The sequence below is a fragment of the Mus caroli genome, unplaced genomic scaffold, assembly GCF_978045245.1.
Source record: "Mus caroli unplaced genomic scaffold, Mus_caroli_1 scaffold_13, whole genome shotgun sequence".
Taxonomy (NCBI): Eukaryota; Metazoa; Chordata; class Mammalia; order Rodentia; family Muridae; genus Mus; species Mus caroli.
This window is the reverse complement of record NW_028227268.1, coordinates 57091146-57115561: the sequence shown is the minus strand read 5'-3', so window position 1 is coordinate 57115561 and position 24416 is coordinate 57091146. Positions and strand designations below refer to the sequence as shown.

Sequence of the window (24416 nt, the reverse complement as noted above, 5' to 3'; positions counted from 1 at the left end):
CCAAGAAGTAAAATAAAGACCTTTCAGTCTCTACAACATCAAGTATTTGGGCCTCAGTGGAAGCCATGTAAGGTTTGAGGCTTGGTGTTCTTCATTTAAGAATGGTGAGGGTGTACATTTCTGTCTCACAGTACCAAGGTGTTTCCTGTTAACAAAGTCTTAGGAGCTTTCTTCGGTTGCTGGTGATCTCAGCGAGTCTTCTGCCACTGCTTAACCCAACCCATTGTATTTACCTCCCCTTGATAGAGTTTAAATAAAATAGTAGCTCATTAGAGGCTGATAATGTCCCCCAGGGCCACAGGGAGCAATGTGGGAAGTTTCCACTGGCAGAGCTAGGTAGTCAGAGGGTCAGGATAGCTCACCTTCTCATTGCCATTACTGCCATTTCCTCTAAAATGTCCTTCAAAGGAAGTGATCACTAAATAACCCTGAGATACTGAATTTGAGTAATGTCATTTATAAATCCAGAAAGTATTCAAAGAAAAATATAAATTTTGGCTACATTTAGCATTTATTTTACACTATACGTATGTTGGCTGCTAGTACATCTCCCTTTTGGTGTGTCAGTGTCTCTGGGGCTGGGGTTGGGCCTGACCCCACATTTGCAGCTTCCCTAGAAGGGCTCCCCTCCCAGAGGGTTTTTTTTTTTTTCACTGACTTTAGCTACCCTTGAAGATGCTCAACAGTTGTTCTGAAACTTTAATGGGCAAAATCAAGTTTCTAACATACTAGTATTTAAAATAATTCTTTCTACTTATGAGAATATAATATGCACATTCTGAGAGTAGGGATGGTTCTGGTGCTCACATTTCCCAGAATCCCACCCTTGACTTACTATAGGCACTGGAAAACACAGAGTGGATGACTGTGCCCCACTAATGCCTGAAAATTGTTAGAGAGAATGTAAATGGGGCTCAAGACCAGGGGCTAAAAGTCACCTACATTTATTTACAAGTGCTTTATGGAGCCTGGTACGTACGGAGCCCTATCTGCTAGGACTGAGATAGGCTCACGTCTCTTTATTATAATTGTAATTATTTTAAAAGATTTATTTATTTAAATTTTTGTGTGAAAGATTTTTTTTTGCCTGCATGTGTATCTGTACACACCATTTACATACAGTGCCCATGGAACCCCCCTTCTTCCTCTTTTGCCTTTCTGCTGTTTTAGATCTTATCACAGTTACTTAATCATTACACATTTAAATTTGTTCTCAAAGATCACATCAGTCTGTGAACAACTGTCCTTGGCATTCTTTTTTTTTTTTTGATTTTTAATATTTTTATTACATATTTTCCTCAATTACATTTCCAATGCTATCCCAAAAGTCCCCCATAGCGCCCCCCACTTCCCTACCCACCCATTCCCATTCTTTTGGCCCTGGCATTCCCCTATATTGGGGCATATAAAGTTTGCAAGTCCAATGGGCCTCTCTTTCCATTGATGGCCGACTAGGCCATCTTTCGATACATATGCAGCTAGAGACAAGAGCTCCAGGGTTCTGGTTAGTACATCATGTTGTTCCAACTATAGGGTTGCAGATCCCTTTAGCTCCTTGGGTACTTTCTCTAGCTTCTCCATTGGGAGCCCTGTGATACATCCAATAGCTGACTGTGAACATCCACTCCTGTGTTTGCTAGGCCCCGGCATCGTCTCACAAGAGACAGCTATATTTGGGTCCTTTCAGCAAAATCTTGCTAGTGTATGCAATGGTGTCAGCGTTTAGAAGCTGATTATGGGATGGATCCCTGGATACGGCAGTCTCTAAATGGTCCATCCTTTCATCACAGCTACGAACTTTGTCTCTGTAACTCCTTCCCTGGGTGTTTTGTTCCCAATTCTAAGAAGGGGCACAGTGTCCACACTTTGGTCTTCATTCTTCTTGAGTTTCATGCGTTTATCAAATTGTATCTTATATCTTGGGTATCCTAAGTTTTGGGCTAATATCCACTTATCAGTGAATACATATTGTGTGAGTTCTTTTGTGATTGGGTTACTTCACTCAAGATGATGCCCTCCAGGTCCATCCATTTGGCTAGGAATTTCATAAATTCATTATTTTTAATAGCTGAGTAGTACTCCATTGTGTAAATGTACCATAATTTCTGTATCCATTCCTCTGTTGAGGGACATCTGGGTTCTTTCCAGCTTCTGGCTATTATAAATAGGGCTGCTATGAACATAGTGGAGCATGTGTCCTTTTTACCGGTTGGGACATCTTCTGGATATATGCCCAGGAGAGGTATTGCTGGATCCTCCGGTAGTACTATGTCCAATTTTCTGAGGAACCGCCAGACTGATTTCCAGAGTGGTTGTACAAGCTTGCAATCCCACCAACAATGGAGGAGTGTTCCTCTTTCTCCACATCCTCGCCAGCATCTGCTGTCACCTGAATTTTTGATCTTAGCCATTCTGACTGGTGTGAGGTGGAATCTCAGGGTTGTTTTGATTTGCATTTCCCTGATGATTAAGGATGTTGAACATTTTTTCAGGTGTTTCTCTGCCATTCGGTATTCCTCAGGTGAGAATTCTTTGTTTAGTTCTGAGCCCCATTTTTTAATGGGGTTATTTGACTTTCTGGAGTCCACCTTCTTGAGTTCTTTATATATATTGGATATTAGTCCCTTATCTGATTTAGGATAGGTGAAGATCCTTTCCCAATCTGTTGGTGGTTTTTTTGTCTTATTGATGGTGTCTTTAGCCTTGCAGAAGCTTTGTAGTTTCATGAGGTCCCACTTGTCAATTCTCGATCTTACAGCACAAGCCATTACTGTTCTATTCAGGAATTTTTCCCCTGTGCCCATATCTTCAAGGCTTTTCCCCACTTTCTCCTCTATAAGTTTCAGTGTCTCTGGTTTTATGTGAAGTTCCTTGATCCACTTAGACTTGACCTTAGTACAAGGAGATAGGAATGGATCGATTCGCATTCTTCTACATGTTAACAACCAGTTGTGCCAGCACCATTTGTTGAAAATGCTGTCTTTCTTCCACTGGATGTTTTTAGCTCCCTTGTCGAAGATCAAGTGACCATAGGTGTGTGGGTTCATTTCTGGGTCTTCAATTCTATTCCATTGGTCTATTTGTCTGTCACTATACCAGTACCATGCAGTTTTTATCACAATTGCTCTGTAGTAGAGCTTTAGGTCCGGCATGGTGATTCCACCAGAGGTTCTTTGATCCTTGAGAAGAGTTTTTGCTATCCTAGGTTTTTTGTTATTCCAGATGAATTTGCAGATTGCACTTTCTAATTCGTTGAAGAATTCATTTGGAATTTTGATGGGGATTGCATTGAATCTGTAGATTGCTTCTGGCAAGATAGCCATTTTTACAATGTTGATCCTGCCAATCCATGAGCATGGGAGATCTTTCCATCTTCTGAGATCTTCTATAATTTCTTTCTTCAGAGACTTGAAGTTTTTATTATACAGATCTTTCACTTCCTTAGTTAGAGTCACGCCAAGATATTTTATATTATTTGTGACTATTGAGAAGGGTGTTGTTTGCCTAATTTCTTTCTCAGCCTGTTTATTCTTTGTGTAGAGAAAGGCCATTGATTTGTTTGAGTTAATTTTATATCCAGCTACTTCACCGAAGCTGTTTATCAGGCTTAGGAGTTCTCTGGTGGAATTTTTAGGGTCACTTATATATACTATCATATCATCTGCAAAAAGTGATATTTTGACTTCATCTTTTCCAATTTGTATCCCTTTGATCTCCTTTTGTTGTCGAATTGCTCTGGCTAGGACTTCAAGTACAATGTTGAATAGGTATGGAGAAAGTGGACAGCCTTGTCTAGTCCCTGATTTTAGAGGGATTGCTTCAAGCTTCTCACCATTTACTTTGATGTTGGCTACTGGTTTGCTGTAGATTGCTTTTATCATGTTTAGGTATGGGCCTTGAATTCCTGATCTTTCCAAGACTTTTATCATGAATGGGTGTTGGATCTTGTCAAATGCTTTTTCCGCATCTAACGAGATGACCATGTGGTTTTTGTCTTTGAGTTTGTTTATATACTGGATTACGTTGATGGATTTCCGTATATTGAACCATCCCTGCATCCCTGGGATGAAACCTACTTGGTCAGGATGGATGACTGTTTTGATGTGTTCTTGGATTCGGTTAGCCAGAACTTTATTGAGGATTTTTGCATCAATATTCATAAGGGATATTGGTCTGAAGTTTTCTATCTTTGTTGGGTCTTTTTGTGGTTTAGGTATCAGAGTAATTGTGGCTTCATAGAATGAGTTGGGTAGAGTACCTTCTGTTTCTATTTTGTGGAATAGTTTGTGAAGAACTGGGATTAGATCTTCTTTGAAGGTCTGATAGAACTCTGCACTAAACCCATCTGGTCCTGGGCTTTTTTTAGTTGGGAGACTATTAATGACTGCTTCTATTTCTTTGGGGGATATAGGGCTGTTTAGATCATTAACCTGATCTTGATTCAACTTTGGTACCTGGTATCTGTCTAGGAACTTCTCCATTTCATCCAGGTTCTCCAGTTTTGTTGAGTATAGCCTTTGGTAGAAGGATCTGATGGTGTTTTGGATGTCTTCAGGATCTGTTGTTATGTCTCCTTTTTCATTTCTGATTTTGTTAATTAGGATGCTTTCCCTGTGCCCTCTAGTGAGTCTGGCTAAGGGTTTATCTATCTTGTTGATTTTCTCAAAGAACCAGCTCCTTGATTGGTTGATTCTTTGAATAGTTTTTCTTGTTTCCACTTGGTTGATTTCACCCCTGAGTTTGATTATTTCCTGCCTTCTACTCCTCTTGGGTGAATTTGCTTCCTTTTGTTCTAGTGCTTTTAGGTGTGTTGTCAAGCTGCTAATGTGTGCTCTCTCTAGTTTCCTTTTGGAGGCACTCAGAGCTATGAGTTTTCCTCTTAGAAATGCTTTCATTGCGTCCCATAAGTTTGGGTATGTTGTGGCTTCATTTTCATTGAACTCTAAAAAGTCCTTAATTTCTTTCTTTATTCCTTCCTTGACCAAGGTATCATTGAGAAGAGTGTTGTTCAGTTTCCACGTGAAGGTTGGCTTTCTATTATTTATTTTGTTATTGAAGATCAGCCTTAGTCCATGGTGATCTGATAGGATGCATGGGACAATTTCAATATTTTTGTATCTGTTGAGGCCTGTTTTGTGACCAATTATGTGGTCAATTTTGGAGAAGGTGCCATGAGGTGCTGAGAAGAAGGTATATCCTTTTGTTTTAGGATAGAATGTTCTGTAGATATCTGCCAGATCCATTTGATTCATAATTTCTCTTAGTTTCTCTGTGTCCCTGTTTAGTTTCTGTTTCCATGATCTGTCCATTGGTGAAAGTGGTGTGTTGAAGTCTCCCACTATTATTGTATGAGGTGCAATGTGTGCTTTGAGATTTACTAAAGTTTCTTTAATGAATGTGGCTGCCTTTGTATTTGGAGCATAGATATTCAGCATTGATATTTCCTCTTGGAGGATTTTACCTTTGATGAGTATGAAGTGTCCCTCCCTGTCTTTTTTAATGACTTTGGGTTGGAAGTCAATCTTATCAGATAATAGAATGGCTACTCCAGCTTGTTTCTTCATACCATTTGCTTGGAAAATTGTTTTCCAGCCTTTCGTTCTGAGGTAGTGTCTATCTTTTTCTCTGAGATGAGTTTCCTGTAAGCAGCAAAATGTTGGGTCTTTTTTGTGTAGCCAGTTTGTTAGTCTATGTCTTTTTATCGGGGAGTTGAGTCCATTGATATTAAGAGATATTAAGGAAAAGTAATTGTTGTTTCCTGTTATTTTTGTTGTTAAAGTTGGCATTCTGTTCTTGTGGCTTCTTCTTTTAGGTTTGTTGAGGGATTACCTTCTTGTTGTTTCTAGGGCGTGGTTCCTGTCCTTGTATTGGTTTTTTTCTGTTATTATCCTTTGAAGGGCTGGATTCGTGGAGAGATAATGTGTGAATTTGGTTTTGTCGTGGAATACTTTGGTTTCTCCATCTATGTTAATTGAGAGTTTGGCTGGGTATAGTAGCCTGGGCTGGAATTTGTGTTCTTTTAGTGTCTGTATAACATCCGTCCAGGATCTTCTGGCTTTCATAGTCTCTGGTGAAAAATCTGGTGTAATTCTGATAGGCTTGCCTTTATATGTTACTTGGCCTTTTTCTCTTACTGCTTTTAGTATTCTATCTTTATTTAGAGCATCTGTTGTTCTGATTATTATGTTCCGGGAGGTATTTCTTTTCTGGTCCAGTCTATTTGGAGTTCTGTAGGCTTCTTGTATGTTCATGGGCATCTCTTTCTTTAGATTTGGGAAGTTTTCTTCTATAATTTTGTTGAAGATGTTTGCTGGTCCTTTGAGTTGAAAATCTTCATTCTCATCCACTCCTATTATCCGTAGGTTTGGTCTTTTCATTGTGTCCTGTATTTCTTGGATGTTTTGAGTTAGGATCTTTTTGCATTTTACATTTTCCTTGATTGCTGTGCTGATGTTCTCTATGGAATCTTCTGCACCTGAGATTCTCTCTTCCATCTCTTGTATTCTGTTGCTGATGCTCGTATCTATGGTTCCAGATTTCTTTCCTAGGGTTTCTATCTCCAGTGTTGCCTCATTTTGGGTTTTCTTTATTGTGTCTACTTCCCTTTTTAGGTCTAGTATGGTTTTGTTCATTTCCATCATCTGTTTGGATGTGTTTTCCTGTTTTTCTTTAAGGACTTCTACCTGTTTGATTGTGTTATCCTGTTTTTCTTTAAGGACTTCTACCTGTTTGATTGTGTTATCCTGTTTTTCTTTAAGGACTTGTAACTCTTTAGCCATGTTCTCCTGTAATTCTTTAAGTGGGTTATTAAAGTCCTTCTTGATGTCCTCTACCATCGTCATGAGATATGCTTTTAGATCCGTGTCTAGCTTTTCCGGTGTGTTGGGGTGCCCTGGACTGGGCGAAGTGGGGGTGCTGGGTTCTGATGATGGTGAGTGGTCTTGGTTTCTGTTAGTAAGATTATTACGTTTACCTTTCGCCATCTGGTAATCTCTGGGGTTAGTTGTTATCGTTGTCACTGTTTAAAGATTGGAGCAGAAGCTGTGTTCCACTCACCAGCAGTCTCAAAATCCTGCGGCGGGGGGTCGTGGGTAGCTGGCGGTACCCCGGTGCTGGTCCAGCCGGAAGAGGCCTGTGGTCCTACTCAGGCCGGTTTTCTGCTTCCCTAACTAATGCAGTCTCTGGTCCTGCGTGCAATTGGATTGGAGCAGAAGCTGTGTTCCACTCACCAGAAGTCTTAAGATCCTGTGGCGGGTGTTGTGGGTAGCTGGCGAGTGTCAGCCGACCCTGCGCCCTAGCTACCCCGGTGCTTTTCTGACCGGAAGAGGCTTGTGGCCCTACGTAGGCCGGATTTCTGCCTCCCCAACCAAAGCAGTCTCAGGTCCCACGTGATTGGACTGGAGCAGAAGCTGTGTTCCACTCACCAGCAGTCTCAAAATCCTGTGGCGGGGGTCGTGGGTAGCTGGCAGGTGTCAGGCGACCCTGCGCTCAAGCTACCCCTGTGCTGATCCGGCCGGATGAGGCCTGTGGCCCTACTCAGGCCGGTTTCTGCTTCCCTAACTAATGCAGTCTCAGGTCCCGCGCGCAATTGGATTGGAGCAGAAGCTGTGTTCCACTCACCAGAAGTCTTAAGATCCTGTGGCGGGTGTTGTGGGTAGCTGGCGAATGTCCTGTCCTTGGCATTCTTAACAACAACATCAGGATCGAAAATACTTTCCCCACTCTTCTCTTTTTTCTTTTCTTTTCTTTTCTTTTCTTTTCTTTTCTTTTTTCCTTTTTCCTTTTTCCTTTTTCCTTTTTCCTTTTTCCTTTTTCCTTTTTCCTTTTTCCTTTATCCTTTTTCCTTTTTCCTTTTTCCTTTTTCCTTTTTCCTTTTTCCTTTTTCCTTTTTTTTTCCTTTCCTTTCCTTTCCTTTCCTTTCCTTTCCTTTCCTTTCCTTTCCTTTCCTTTCCTTTCCTTTCCTTTCCTTTCCTTTCCTTTCCTTTCCTTTCCTTTCCTTTCCTTTCCTTTCCTTTCCTTTCCTTTCCTTTCCTTTCCTTTCCTTTCCCCTTCTTTCCCCTTTCCCCTTTCCCCTTTCCTCTTTCTTTCCCCTTTCCTCTTTCTTTCCCCTTTCCTCTTTCCTCTTTCTTTCCTCTTTCTTTCCTCTTTCCTCTTTCTTTCCTCTTTCCTCTTTCCTCTCTCTTTCCTCTTTTTCCTCTTTCCTCTTCCTCTTTCCTCTCTCCTCTCCTCTCCTTTTCTTTCTTTTCTTCCTTCCCTTTCTTTCTTTCTTTCTTTCTTTCTTTCTTTCTTTCTTTCTTTCTTTCTTTCTTTCTTTCTTTCTTTCTCCTCCCTTCTATCCTTCCTTCCTTCCTTCCTTCCTTCCTTCCTTCCTTCCTTCCTTCCTTCCTTCCTTCCTTCCTTCCCTTCCTTCTTAGACCAATTCAGTATACTAAACTGGTCTTAAACTCATAATCCTTGTACCTCAGCACCACACCTCAAGATTAGCAGTACAGGTATGCCACCATGCCAGGTGACTTCTTCATTTTTTGGAAGACATGCTTCAGAGTCTTCTGCATCAGACTGTGATCACTGTAAAACAACTGAAAACAACCCTTTGAAAGCATATTCACAGCTTTCACATGATCTCTTGTTTTCAGAAAGCATCATTGTGGCAGGTTCCTGGTACTGATAGTGAATTTCATCTACTCTTGAACTAGGAACATTATCCTGTAGTTTGCTTATGCTCATTTTTATGCTGGCTTTTTACTATCTTGTAATTATTTGCATGTTCCTATGGTATAAATATGAACCTATGTTTATTTCTAAAACTACAAAATACCATAAACTGAGTCCCTCCATGATGCAGAGTATCATGTAAGAAAGACATTAGGAAACAGTGACAGGTCATCTCCGATTAAATGAGCCCCAGGTATTGGAAGCCACTTATTACCAACCCTACATGCTGACCTTGACTTCCACTGTTAATTAAATGGGAAATATTTTATGGAACCTAGGTATGCCTTCTGTGTGCATTCAGGTTCCAGTGTAAGGAAAATGCCCCTCTCCCTCTTGTGTGTGTGTGTGTGTGTGTGTGTGTGTGTGTGTGTAACCTTTCTGCTTATTGGTTCAAACCAATGATGTTGTTCAGAACTCCCCCACCCATGACATCTTAACGCCTCTTTAATTATGGTTTTGATGAATGCACTAGGGGATAAGATGTACTTTCATCGAGTCCCAAAAATTTATAGGTCTTTATTTTTTCATGAGTACAATAAGTTTAGTCAGCACTTAAAATGTGCTAAGAACTTTAGTTTTATGGGTATTTCAACAGCCCTAAGTAGTAGCTTTGGGAATATTAGGATAATAAGAAAAGTAATTTAATGCTGGCCTCTCTTAATTGCTAGAGTTGGTCTTTCATCAATAAAAAACAATATACATTTTGGATCTTCTCCATTATCTTGTAAGCTCTTTGGGGAGAGAAAAACTTCTTACACTTCGTTTGTTTCTTGGTACCCTTTGCTATGCATCATCCAGCACTCATGGATGTTCGATCTGCTTGCTGAACAAATGAGGCCAATATTCACTGCAGCATCCTCTTTTGTTATGGTTAAATTATGTAAGATGAAATCAAAGAAGCGAGGACTGTCACATAAGTCTAAAATCAATGTAGCTGCTTCTCTGGCTTAAATCTTGAAGATCTGTCATCATTAATGAAGAAGATGGGTAAGTCCTCATAGTGCCCTAGGTTGGTTGTGCTATCTTGATATATTATGATTATGGGGGAAAGTCCAAGTGAAACTTACCTTGAGGGAGAACTGATACATTGGATGGATCTTGCTGAGGTCATTCATGATGAAGTACAGCAGAGATGCCCGGGCAGCTGCTGGCCTATAGTGCTCTCGGGCCTCATTAATTTTTACTTCTGTCAATTTGGCTTCTTGGACCTGGAAACACAGATCATTGTTTAAACCAATCAGGACTTTAGGGACGTATCCTCAACATTTCACACGAGTAGATACTTACCTGAATATGGAGTGCAGAGAACTGGGGTGGGCAGAAGCTCAAAAAAAATTCACTGTGATATTCCTTAGTAGAACTCAAGTGTAAATGAAGATTATACAATCCCAGCTTTGCCTGACAGTGAGTGTGTCAGCTCCTCTAGTTGGGAAATATGGAAAATTCTAAGCACCATGTCTAATGGGATGATTTCTTGAAAAACTAAGAGATACACATCACTCAAAAGTAAGAAGTAGTAGAAGTCAGAGAAGGAGGCATACCGTAATTTTCATTCTTGTGAGGGGATGTGTATGTTTGTGTGTGTGTGCACATGTGCATACATGCATGCATGTGATAATAGGGGTTAATTCCAGAGACCTGTACATGCCAAAAAAGTATCTCATCATTGAGCTACAAACCTAGTCCTTTTCTTAATTTAAATGGAATAGCTATATACTAAGTCATAAGGAAATTCTTTCAGTGGAATATTTTGTTTTCAGAGGTGTTCATGTCACAGGTATTAAGAGAGTTAAGTATCCAGAATGTATATTTCTGTAAGATTGTGTCTTTACCCATTGACTTCAACTCTTTTTTGTCCTTATATTCCAACATAGAATTAAAATGTTAGGAAGTGGAGAGCACATCAGGAAACAGCATGTTCTCAGATCAAATGATTACAATTTACAGTTGGAAATTGTGGAATGAGAATGGCTCCTATACCTCATATTTGAATATTTGATCTCCAGTTGGTGGAACTACTTGGGAAGGATTAGGAGGTGTGATCTTGCTGCGGGAGGTGTGCACTTAGGCATGGGCTTTGAGATTTCCAAAACCCATGCTATTCTTAGTTAGCTCACTCTTCCTTGTGCTTATGGAAAAAGATCTAAGCTCTTGCCTACTGCTCCAACACCATACCTAGTTGCTTGCTTCTGTGTGCCCCACCATGGTAGACTCTAACCCTCTGAAACTGTAAATGCTTTATTCTATAAGTTACCTTGGTCATGGTAATTTATCATAGCAGAAGAAAAGTAACTAAGACAGAAATTGGTACCAGAAAAAGGGCTATTGCTGTGACAGGCCTGAGCATGGTAAGTTTTGGAGGACTGTGAAAGACAATGGGACTTTGGACTAGGAAAGTGGTTGAACATTATAAATAGGACTTAATGGGCTGTTTTAATGGGAGCATGGAAGACAGTAGTGCTGAGGGCAGTGTCCACTATGAAGGCCAAGCTCAAGAGATGTCAAAGGAGGACAAGACTAGCCACTAGGCTAGAGACCATTCTTGTGATATTTTGGCGAAGTATGTGGCTCCCTTTTACCCTTATACTAAGAATCTGCTTAAGGCTAAATTGAAGCTATGGGACGAAATTTCATTGACAGAGATTTTAAGAAAGTCTAATATTGATTCTGTCACTTGTATATTAGTAACCACTCATGAAGATTTAAAATGAACAAGAGAAAGAATGGAAGAAAATATAAAATGGTAATTTTTAAAAGAAAGAGAGCATCAGGAAATTTAATGTTAGGGCCAATGCTTGTTCTGTAAAGATAAGGAGAGGCCCGATGTGAAATGGAATAAAGGGAGTGGTGCTATCATTTCAAGACTCAATTCATCCTGCAATTACAAAATGGAAAGCATATGCTTCAGCAAGTCAAAGAATATGCAAATGTAAAGCAAGGGAGGGTCCAGGTTCCATCCCACGCAAGCAGCAGAACTTGGCTGCATCAGTCATGTACTTCTGGCTTTAGAGTCATGAGTGATACAAGAGTAAAGGAGCTGTAGAATCTTCTTCTGTGGTTAAAGCAAGCTGCAGAGGCCAAATGAATAGTCTGTAAGTCCTTACATGGATACCAAGAGTACCCATAGTGTGAATCTGTAAAAGTAAACTGTACTGGGGATGTCAGGATATTGAAGATGCCAGAGCTGTGGGATACCTGCCAAGGACAGCTGCAGACAGAAGTGGATCTAGAGAAGAGAGAAGTATGTTACAGTCAGCAAAGCTGGAAGAAAGAGGCATAAAAGCCATTGGTATTAGACATAGAATTACAGGATTTGGAGTTTGCCCCTGCTGGGATTTCATCTTTGATACAGTATTTGCTCACTATGTCCTCTTTCCTCTGTTTTGGAATGTTAATATATATTGTATAATGGAAGTATGTAATTTGCTTTTTGATTTTACAGAGATTACAGTTGAAAGATTGCTGAGAGTCTCAGAAGAAAATTTGGACTTTGGACTTTTAAACTGTGAATGACTCTGGGGGCTTTTTGAATACATTTTACATTATGACATGGCCATAAGCTTTGGGTTCTGGGAAGGGAAATGTGGTGGTTTGAATGAGAATGGCCTTCATAGGCTCATCTGTTGGAATTCTTGGTTCCTCCTTGGTGGGACAGTTGAGCATAGATGTACAGTCTAGTTGGAGGAGATGTGTCACATTGGGGGTGGTTTTGAGCTTTCAAAAGTTCATGCATCTTTGCTTTGTGCTTGTGGATTGAGGTCTAAGCTCTCAGCTACTGCTCCAGCATCATGCCTGTCTGCTGCCTGCCCACCACTATGATGCCTGCCATGATTGTCATGGGCACAAATGCTCTGGAATTGTGACTTCCAAGTTAAATGCTTTCCTTTTCTATGATACCTTGGTCATGGTGTTTCATCACAGCAACAGAAAGTACCTCAGATAGAATCATTACCAAAGGAGAAAATTAGAAGACTTCTTCCATCTAGCACTTGGGAGACTAAGGCAGGAAAATCACAAGGTCAAGGCCAGCCTGGGCCACAGAGTTAGATCTTGTCTCAAAAACAAAGACCTTCTCTCTTCCAAAACAACCTCCTTTCCTAAAAAACATAATTCACAAAGATCAGTACACTAAGAATGGAAGGCAATTAAACAACCCTAAAACAACCATTAAATGAGTCTACTTAGAGCAGTAGATATACCAGAAAGCCTCCAACAAAGGTATTCAAAAAAGGAGCTGGCTTACCTGAAAAGGAACTGATAAGAATGCCTGAAAATAACACAGTTATTTAGATGCAATAGTGAACGAGATAAATAGTGGAATTGAAAATAGAATAAGGAAACTGGAAGATCTGAAGAATGATTAAAATGAACTCAGAAAGATACACGAATGGAAAGTTGTGAGCATTTATAAGAATTGGCAGGTAGGGTGAGGGAGTCTAACTAAGTTTAACAGAAACAGGTAGAGAATAAAGAAAATGGAGGAGAGGTAAGGTCTAAAGCTAATAATTTCCAAGATTAACAAAATATCAGAGCTTTTATTTGAAAGAAGTATATCCCTCTTATGATAAATAAGGATGCATCTTTATCATACAGTGAAATTTTAGAACACCAATGATGACATTAGAATATTAAAAGCCATCAGAAAGTATAAAGTACCTATAAAAGAATAGTAATTAGATTGAAAGCAGACTCTTAACAGCAATAACAAACCACAGGATACATTATGAAACAATAACAAGGAAATAATTAAAATTAAAGTACTCTAAAATTGTTTGGGAAGATGGTAGATATATTGCTTAATTTTATACCTCATTGAAACATATATATTAAAGTCACATTTACAATGAAGTGCATATGATATATAAGCAAAAAAAAATTTTTAAAAGAGAACAGAGTGACATCTTCCATATCATCAAAGAAAGAAGAAAATCAGTAAAGAAAAAGGATGATCCCACTTTAGTTTGAATTGCTATTACCTCAAGCTATGGATGCATGAAAGGGCCATATGTAAACACAGCAGCTAGGATACTCATTTCAAAAATAAAACTTAAAAAAAAAAAACAAAGAGAGTTGGAATGGAATTTCTCTGCACAGGTGAATCATGTTGGCCCCAGAAGACACGGGGCATAAGATACCTTCCTCCAAGTTATTTGTTCCAAGATTTCCCTGAGGTTTTTTTTTTTCAAACAACAAAGGCTATGACCATTGCCCTTGTTACTCACTACAACTATTGGGCAAGATCCTACTGCTAAAGAGAACACACACTGGCTGCAAGAACATAAAAATAGCAGTCTCAAGCCTAACAGGAAAGTTGTCCCTGCTGGCTAGCTGTTATAGAACTGCAAAGTACTACGTGGTTGTTTGGGAGAAAAAAACACCAGTGATCTTGCTCAATGTTTGATGTTGCACACTGCATTGTTGGCCTGCCAGGTGAAATATTCCCACTCATGCAGTAGTGGCATGACCATTATGGGGTAACTACCTATCTCCTGATTGGATGGGAAGCCTGCTCTCTAGAAGTATATTTATACTTTTTAATTTAATCCTAGTCAAAACCCATGTCCAGGGAGGTCAAAGGGCAAAACCTTGATGTTGTTATTTTGTTGAATGGTTATAATACTAAAATACCTCTAAATAATTATGTTTATGCCCACAGATCTGGGCTGCTCTCAATCTTGATTAGAGAAGCAGCTTTTCTTTCTTTCTTTCTTTCTTTCTTTCTTTCTTTCTTTCTTTCTTTCTTTCTTTCTTTCTTTCTTTCTTTCTTTCTTCCTTCCTTCCTTCCTTCCTTCCTTCCTTCCTTCCTTTCTTTCTTTCTTTTCTTTCTTTCTTTCTTTCTCTCTCTTTCTTCTTCTTCTTCTTCTTCTTCTTCTTCTTCTTCTTCTTCTTCTTCTTCTTCTTCTTCTTCTTCTTCTTCTTCTTCTCTTCCTCCTCCTCCTTCTTTCCTCCTTCCTTCCTCCTCCTTCCTTCCTTCCTTCCTTCCTTCCTTCCTTTCTTTCTTTCTTTCTTTCTTTCTTTCTTTCTTTCTTTCTTTCTTTCTTCCTTCCTTCCTTCCTTCCTTCCTTCCTTCCTTTCTTTCTTTCTTTCTTTCTTTCTTTCTTTCTTTCTTTCTTTCTTTCTTTCTTTCTTTCTTTCTTTCTTTCCTTCCTTCCTTCCTTCCTTCCTTCCTTCCTTCTTTCTTTCTTTTTCTTTCTTTCTTTCTTTCTTTCTTTCTTTCTTTCTTTCTTTCTTTCTTTCTTCTCCTCCTCCTCCTCCTCCCCCTCCTCCTCCTCCTCCTCCTCCTCCTTCTTCTTCTACTTCTATTCTTCTTCTTCTTCTTCTTCTTCTTCTTCTTCTTCTTCTTCTTCTTCTTCTTCTTCTTCTTCTTCTTCTTCTTCTTCTTCTTCTTCCTCTGTATAGTCCTAGCTATCCTGGAACTCACTCTGTAGACCAGGCTGGTCTTGAACTCAGAAATCTGCCTGCCTCTGCCTCCCAAGTGCTGGGATTAAAGGCATGTGCCACCCAACACTACCTGACACACTATCCAACAGAGAAGCTTCTTTTCTCAGTGAATAAAGAGTCAATTGAGAGAAATAAAGATGGCCAAACTGCAGAGAAGAAGATATGGAGTGCTCTGCTCTAAACAAGACATCTATATTACCTGCCCCACTCATGGTTCTGGGAACATCACAGAGGGAAAGCAGAAAGAATGCAAGTGTCAGAGGATGGGAGGGAGTATTGTGAATAACTATCTTCTGGACATGACATAGCTATTAGAATCATTAATTCACAGTAACTCTCATTACCTTCACAGAATCTACAGAATATCAAACCATCATGATCTCAGTATGGATGGAGTAGATGATCTCCAGGCTCCACCCACTTATTGAGGAGCTATTGTCAGTGGATGGTTTCTTGGGAGGGAGAATCATTCTGTATTGAGGATGTAGCCATTGCTAGGTTACCCATATTCCAGTAGATAGATGCATGTTCATGAGCATATGGACAGCTCTATCTGGACATATTGCTTATCAAAACATGAAAAGAAATGAAGCTGGAAGGGATTTTATGGAATAGGAAGATTTTGGAGAAGTTTAAGAGGAAATAATGGGGTAAATATGTGCCTTAGTCACTGTCATATTGTTAAGATACACCATGACCAAGGCAATGCTTGAAAGAAAGAATTTTCCTGGGGGCTTACAGTTTTCAGTTCCTTACAGTTTTCCTTATAGTTTCAGAGGTTTAGAACATTATCATCATGGTCAGGAGCATGGTGGTATGCAGGCAGATATTGGAGCAGTAGCTGAGAGTTGCAACTTGATCAAGAGTGAGTAGGCAGCTGGTGTGGGCCTCTGAAGCCTCAGTGACATATTTCCTTCAAAAAGTCCACACTTCATGATCCGTATAATCCTTTCAAATAATACCACTGCCTGGTGACTATGCATTAAAACATATGAGCTTATGGGGACCATTCTTGTTCAAACTACCACTAATGATCATATTTTATTGTATACATGTATGAAATTCTTATAAACAAAGGAAAACATAAAAATATTCAAGGAAATGGTTTGTTTTTTTGATGTCAATAAACCTTTTAAAGTTAAAACTGATGAACATTTTGTAGGGGTGTAGGAGGAGGAGGATGCTTATGTACAGTTGATGGGAATGTGAAGTCCTATAGCTACTTGAAGCTCTTACACGGAATACTGGTTTAATCCCTACCATCTGTGTGGTAGTTTACAAGTATTTATCATTCTAGTTTCAGAGGATCTTATACTGTTTTCTGGGTTCTGCACACACTAGGAACCTAAGTAGTGCACTATATACATACAAATTTTCATGCACATAAAAAATAGATAAATATTTTTAAAAATTACTATAGCCAACATAGAAAACAATAAAAACCAAAATATAAAAGCTAAGCAATCAGCACAATTCATCCTTGATCTACCCCTGGACACATATCTAAGGGATGAGCTCCATGTGTCAGGAGAAAGTTTAATGCAAACAGTATTCTCAGTTCATGATAGTTATGTCATAGAACCAACCAAGAAGTTCATTGACACATGGATAAATGAAGGAGATGTGATAATGGATTACTATCCAGCTAAAAGGAGGCTTGTTGCTCTGGCATTGGTAAAGTAGATGAAACTGGAAGGAACTGTGTTAAGTAAAATAAGCCAGGTATAGGAACCCAAGCATTTTGTGATTTTGCTAACTTGGAAAATGGATGACACAGAAGCAGAGATTGGATCGGTGATCGCTAGAAGCAGGACCCGGTGGGGGAGTAACACAACAGGGATTAAATAAGAGACACCCCCTACACAAATGGATTTGACATCCTATAGCCTAGAGTCTACCAGAATTTGCGATCTGTTTCAAACTCACTAGGAGGGGATAAAAAGTTGAAGAATACACAAACAGTAATGCTTGAGATGAAAATGCTAATTAATAAGAAACTCTAAGAAAAATCTAACTACCATATGTCAATGATGCTAATAAAAATAAATTGGTTAAGTTCAGTAGCTGAATCTCAGAAGAGCACTAAAAAATCACATAATATTCAGTCAGTGTCATTACAGATTTAGTTTTCAATGCCCCCAACTGCTTAGCACTGCTCATTAATCTCTATGCCTCTAGTCAACTCTTGTTCTATTTTTCCATAAATATTATAAATTTTCACCTCTCTCCCAACATCATATCTCAACACTACTCCCTCACTTGTAGCAGATAAGATTGACTTCTGGATTCCCTAAAATATAGTCACAAGGACAGAATGGAGTTCTATATGGTTATACCATCCAGTGACAGCCTAACTAGTAGTGTCTACACAATGACCCTCTGATATCCTCCAAGTGATACACTTAATCAGAACATATCCCTGATTGCCAAGCCCCCATGGCTTTATAGAGATAGTCAAGAAATGAGTTACCCTAATTTCTTCCTGTTCCTAGTCTCTAATTATCTGCATCTCTCTCCAAGTTGCACATGTCAACCCATGGACCAGTTGTAGCCTTATGTTTGCCCCCTATGCCTTATGACATTGGCAGCTGATTCTCAATTTTTCCATAGACAAGCTATTCATTTAGCCTTAAGTATACGATCTCACCAGCCCCATTGTATTAAGCATTTCCTATCACTGCTGTGAATTTAAGGCCTTGTTTCAGAAGCCCTCCATCCCTTATAATCCATGCATGCTGCTTGTAGCTCCATGCTGTCATGGGATTTGGAATATGGCAGTGCCAACTAAATATATATTAGATAGACGAGAAGGGGAAAAGAGTCTCTAAAATGGGGGACAATATAGAGGAGAAAGCTCTGTATGGCATGAGGCAGGCAATGGTTCATTGATGATGAGGCAAGGAAGAATGATGCGACAGGAGAGATCAGCAAGGCTGGCTCCACCCTCTGACCTACTCCCTCTGTGTGATCTGGGTCTCTCTAGATTAGAGCTTTGGACTTTCTATACTTTCAGGCTTTCATGAGATATAGCTGCCAAGATAACGGGCGGTAAACCATCACAGAGCAGCCACTCAGCCAGGTTGGACTTTTCAATGTGATCACTGTTATTTCTTAGCTCAGACCTGGTTGATGGTGATTTGTCACTTGTTCTGTTTTTAACATTTTGGTGGTGTGGAGGACCGAACACAGGGTCGCCTACGTACAAGGCTTTTCTTTCTTTTCTTATTTTGGCCCTACATTGAACCAAGCCTTTCCTGTTTGGAGGAATCTTCGGAAGCAGGCAATTAGCACACTCATTCAGAGACATGTTGCTCCTGGTCCCCACTGTAGAGAGTCTCAGAACTGGTCTGATCTGGGCAGGGAGGAAACACAGAAGGGCCCGCACATGGCTGGGGTTTTGGTGGGAAGGGTGAAGAGTTGAGTCCTCTTTCTCATCAAGTCATTTTCTCATCTCCATGTGGAAACAGCCTTCCCAACATGCTCTGCAGGAAGGAAGATGTGCACTGGAACTATTTGCCAGGATGATATTGCTGAGAGCTGAGTTTCCTGCAGTGGTACTAAGGCTTTCTCATTAAAATCAGACTTTGAGATCTTTTTGTCAGCCCAGAGGATTGTCTTAGGACACAATCACATCTGAATTATTCAATTTATGCAGCTATGGGATGATTCTACAAACTTAGGCATTCTCTGTGGGCACCATTCCCTGCTGAAAAAGCAGAGCCCTACTCAGACTGAAGTGTGAACATCAAAAGCCTTTTCTAGAATGCAGTAGCTCTGTAATCTAGGATGGGCAGAGGTCACTCCAGGATCATGCCTGGATTTTTAAAACACCATTAAAAATTTATATATTTTTTATTCTTGAGAATTTTATACATGCATATAATAAACTTGATCATTATCTACCCCCATTTTTCTCCTCTAATTTCCTCTGTATCACTTTCAACATGTCTACCTTCCAACTTGATGTCTTTGTGACAACCCACAATATCCGAGTAGCACTGCCCACGTGTGTGTGGAATTTTTAGAAGAAACTTGGGAAGATGGGAAACAGAAGCCAGATTCAGGTTCCGAGATCAGAGGAAGAGGGAGCAAAAGGAGCATCTGGCCTGGGCCTTTAGGCCCTCCAGAGTCATGTACCTTTTCCTCCACATCTGCAGCAGTCTGCTTGGTGACCTCCAGGTTCTCCACCAAGGCTGTTTCTCCCAGGAAGTTCCCCGAGGCTGAAGAGAGGCGAGATAACAGGTTGTCCTCTAAGGTTTTGAGGGTGATTTTGAACCCGTTCTGCTGCTTTGTGAGATCGGACTGTAAAACATCAAGCAAGAAGTCAGGTAGAGATGCCACAACATCGTACTCTAGGACAGACTTGAATAAATAAGTATTGGAAGGGGCAGGGTCTCTCCCTGCAGAGACAATGTACCAAGGGTACAACAGCAGAATGCTTTTGACTCTGAGCAGAAGTGAGAAGGTGAGTGGGATCCCAGCTGTGGTTGTGTGGTGGCTGCCATGATTCTGGGAGTGAAAATGCAAGTGGTCTAGCCTGAAACCATGGTTAAAGTTTCAGCTGAGTTGAACTTGCCTAGATCTATTCATGTCACTGTTCTCCAAACAGCAGCCTATGAGTAATTACAATGTAGTCAGTATTAGAAGTAACCTAGAGGTGATTGGAAGCATTTGAGAGGATGTGGGCATGTGCTATGCAAGCAGATTTTCTACATAAAAGACTGGACCATCAGCAGTTTGGTATCTGAGAGGCTCCAGGATACAACTCCCCACAGATTTAGAATGGAGATCATGGGCTGGATTATGCTCTTTCCATGCCAGTAATCTGTGGCTCCTGGTCCTTACACTTACTGTGCTATGCTTAATACAGTGCTGAGGTCACTAAAAAGAACCTGTGAGCAGAGAGTAGAGTAACGGTTTCATCCTCCAAAGAGTTCTGTCTCCTGCTCTGCTGGCATTAGGTGAACGGTAAAGAAGTACTTAAAAGACACACTCATGTGGCTCGTGCAGTTCTAACAAGGTCCTCACCTGTGGCCAGGGTAGGCTTGGAATCCTGGCAACTCGCAGGTCCTCTTTGCTTTGTGATAGTTAGGCTGGGTATCCTAAAGCACTGAGCACTCTTTATTTATTCACTGGCAGACAGGAGTTAGCTCCAGATAGCCCTAGCATCTATGACCTGTGAAACCTTTTGATCTCAGTCAAACAACAACAACAACAATAACAACAACAACAACAACTTACATATTAGGGCTTTCAGCTATGCCATTCTCCCTCATTCTCTCTCTCTCTCTCTCTCTCTCTCTCTGACTTATTAATCATGTATGTTACTTATTATGTGTATATGGTCTATATATACACATGTATGAAGGTGATCAAGGAGACTAGAAAGTGTCAAATCTCCTGGGACTGGCGCTATAGATGGTTACGAGCTGTCTCACATGGGTGCTGGAGACACATCTTGGATCCTTTACAAGAGAAGAGGCATTATTAACTACTGAGTCATCGCTCCAACCCCTGTTCATTCTCTTAAAAACACAGATGTTAGTCCAGCCTGAGGGTAGAACTGGCTATTTCCTTTTGGGAACACTGTACCTAGAGACTTTCAAATTACTTAGGAATTAGCTCAAAGGCCAGTACCACGTAGAAACTTTCTGATGACTACTACTTAAATTAGTTCCCTTAAACTGTATCTCTTGCATGAATGCATGAACACACACACACACACACACACACACACACAGATAATTATGAGTTTGAGGCCAGCTTGGCCCTGTAGCTTTCTATATTACCTAGTTTCATTTCCTGAAAATTTTTATTAGTAGCTAAAATGACATTATTTCTCGGGTTTTATTTCTCCTTCCTGTGTTACCCTTTACTTGGCTGTAAGCTCTGTAGACAGCTGTATGATCTTCCTTGGGCTCTGTTGGGTTTTCACACTCTAATCTTGTTTGTTGTGGACTTGGGCTCCGGAGTGTGTCTTAAATAGTATACGATGGTCTGGGGAGAGTTCTAGGGAGCCTTGGACTCAATCTCACATATGCTGTGCAAGGTTGGTGAGTGGGGTCCTCTTGGCCTATATTATCTAATCTAATTACATCTAAAGAAAGGAAGGAAAGCATGCTCATGAGATGGACTAAACTGTGTTCCCACAAAGGATTTATATGCTAAGACCAACCTTCCCATTGACTGTATAGGAAAGTACTCAGGTGTCATGGAAGGGAGCCCTTGATAGATGGATGGGATTAATGTTCCTAGAAGAAACATAAGAGAGGGGCTCCTAGATCTATACATGTACAAGAGTTTATGTGAGCAGGCAGCTGCCAGTAAACCAAAAAAAAAAAAAAAAAAAAAAGAAGCCTCATAAAGAACCAGCAATATGGTCTCTAGCTCCCAGCCTTTAGAAATGATAGGACCCAGGTGCTTGCCTTTTATACTGCCTGCCATGTACCATAAACTGGCTAATACACAACCCCTGCAAAGATGACCCTGTTTCAAAGATGACCATGCATATTTTAATCCTACTTGGCTTTGGATGGCTCCACGTGAGTAGTGAGATCAGACATTCTCATATAAGAGCCCCAAACCAGGCCCTGCTCTTGGGAACAGCAATGTCACCTCTCCCAGCTTTCCCGCTTCTGTTCTTCAGCTAAGCACATTCTTCCTTTCCCAACTGGGTATTCCCAGGTGACTAGGTAGGGTTGGAACTCAACCAATGTCTTGAAGAACCCACTCAACTGGATTCCAGGAGAAACTTGCCCACTCCTGTTCCCCTAGTGGCTACACTGTAGGACCCAGTGCAGGGCACCCCCTTCATTCCTTCCTTAGTGAATCTCTGACATGCCTTCAGCTGTTCCAGGTCTGGTCTCTCCATGCTGACCACAGCAGCCAGCAGCTGGTCCTCCAGGCCATCCCTGGTCACTGTGAAGTTGATCAGGGTAGCCTGAGCCTGCAGTTCAGGCTGGTAGTGAGGGTTGGCCAGCTTGGTATGAAGGATGAGCCGGAACTTGGGGTTGAATTCACACTCCTTGTCTCCAATCTTGATAAATCTGGAACACAAAGGGTCAGATGAAGGAGGGGTGCCTTTAGGTAGATTTAGATTGTTTTTAAAGAGGAACACAGTCAATAGTATTATCATATTCTCACGGATTTTTCCTAATTATGTCTAACAACTTCCTAGGACCCTACTTTCCCTTAATGTCGGGAGCAGGTTGGAAGGATTAAGTTTTGTCTCATGCTTCATTTTATAGTGTGAAACTTTAGGCAGAGCGGTTCCCACTGTCAGTATAGACTCGGATACTATGAAAATGTCCCAGCAGATGGCAGCACAGAATATGGCAGAAGGGGCATCTGTTTGCAGTTGGCAGGAAGATCTTCCTAGGCATGCTAGAGGGCTTCCTTTTTCTGGGCTAGAAAGGGAATGACTTTGATGGGTGAAAATAACTAAACACAGAAGCAGGTTTAACTTGAAACATAGAAGGGTAACTTGGGGACTCTGCACCCAGTAAGGCTCTTGCTAAGCCTTGGACATGGTTTCTCTCCAAAAATCCATGTACTAGAAGCCTGGTCTTCCATATGATAGAATGGTTGTATACAGGCATGTGTGTGTGTGTGTGTGTGTGTGTGTGTGTGTGTATCTGAGAGGTGGGGTCTGGTGGAAGGAAATTGTAAGGGTTAATGCTGTCTCTTTAGAGGGAGTTGGGTCTAGCAGGAGTAGATTAGATTCTGAAAGACTAAGTGTGGACCCTCCACAATCTCTTGCTTTCTGTCCCATCATGTTAACAACCCATACCCACCTACCACGGACTCCCACCACAATGCTATCTGCCAGTTTATGATATCGCAAAACAACTCTTATTGGATCCAGTTGCTCAACCTTGGGCTTTCTGTTTCTAAAACTGTGAACTACACATATGAATTTTCTTAAGAAAATACCTAGCCTTGAGTCTTTTGTTACAGCAACAGAAAACAGGTAAGAATGGCCCCAGAATTAATCGCACCTTCATGTTAATTAGCATGTCTATTATATGAGGTGGAAGCCCTTCTACTTCCTCCCATTTTCTCATTTATATAAACTTCCTCTCTCTACCCTGTACCTGCTAAGCCTTCAGTCACAAATTGACTGGGAGTCGTGTTCTGAGCCTAATATATTTGGCTTGAATAAACTGTCTTTCTTAGAAGTCTGTTGGTTTTGTCCATTTTTCCTTAAGGCTGCCCTCAAATTGTGCATTGTAGCCATTAGAAACAGGGCAAGGAGTTGCAGGCTTCTAGAATCCAAGGGCAATGACATGCCCTGCTGCTAGTGGAGAGGAAGGCAGGCCAGCTGCAGGGAACTCCTTGACCTGAGCCCAGGGGAAAAGGTTCTAGAAGTGAGCTCTCCATAGCTCTAACCAGAGCAGTGGACCCACTCAGAGTACAGGGCACCTGTGCAGCCAAGTCTCACCGGCCTTTCTTAATGACTTCTCTCCCAAGCAGAGGTCCCAGGACGGGATCAATGGACTCTTCAAGGTTCTCAATCAGTACCACATCTCCAGCTTCCAGGGCTCGCTCTATGGTCTGAAGGCAGCTGAGGAGCAAGGTAGGCAGTGTGAGTCCATACCAATGCATGGATCTGAGGCCATTTAACAAGTCCACTGTGCCTCTGAGGGAAGTGCAGTGCTGGGCAGGGAGGTGTAGCTTCCAGAAATGTCTTCAGCTGCTATGTTTTTCTCTACTTAAAATGACATTTATGCTTTTTTTAAAATTTTTAGGAGTGGATATGACAAAATAAAAAGGAATATGAAAATTAACCATAAACCCTCTGTCTGTTATTTACAATTGACTGTTTACTGTAGACATCTGCTTATTTGGCTGGCCCTTTAGTACTGGGTGGTGGTGGGGGTTGGCTTGGGGCCCCATAGGAAACAAACCCAACAAGTGCTCAATTTAAAACTACTGGTTAAGTAAAAATGGCTATAGCCAATCTCTGGAGGGGTTAGAGGTAGGTGGTTTTGGAGTTATATGGTTGGGGGTTTCAGAGAATGGGAAGGAGAGAGAGAAAAGGAAAGAGGGAGAGAGGGAGAGGGAGAGGGAGAGGGAGAGGGAGAGGGAGAGGGAGAGGGAGAGAGGGAGAGGGAGAGGGAGAGGGAGAGGGAGAGGGAGAGGGAGAGGGAGAGAGGGAGAGGGAGAGGGAGAGGGAGAGGGAGAGGGAGAGGGAGAGGGAGAGGGAGAGGGAGAGGGAGAGGGAGAGGGAGAGGGAGAGGGAGAGGGAGAGGGAGAGGGAG

General features: G+C 41.0%; 1 protein-coding gene across 1 annotated transcript in view; it reads right to left on the bottom strand.

Moving 5' to 3' along the window:
- Positions 1 to 24416, bottom strand: part of Dnah9 (dynein axonemal heavy chain 9) — a 352309-nt gene that overhangs the window by 50715 nt on the left and 277178 nt on the right. The window contains exons 54-57 of the mRNA XM_021178488.2: positions 23597 to 23719; positions 21998 to 22202; positions 19294 to 19458; positions 9783 to 9923 (exon numbers count right to left, since the gene is read on the bottom strand). Coding sequence (XP_021034147.1) covers positions 9783 to 9923; positions 19294 to 19458; positions 21998 to 22202; positions 23597 to 23719 — 634 coding nt within the window. The remainder of the gene's footprint in view (positions 1 to 9782; positions 9924 to 19293; positions 19459 to 21997; positions 22203 to 23596; positions 23720 to 24416) is intronic.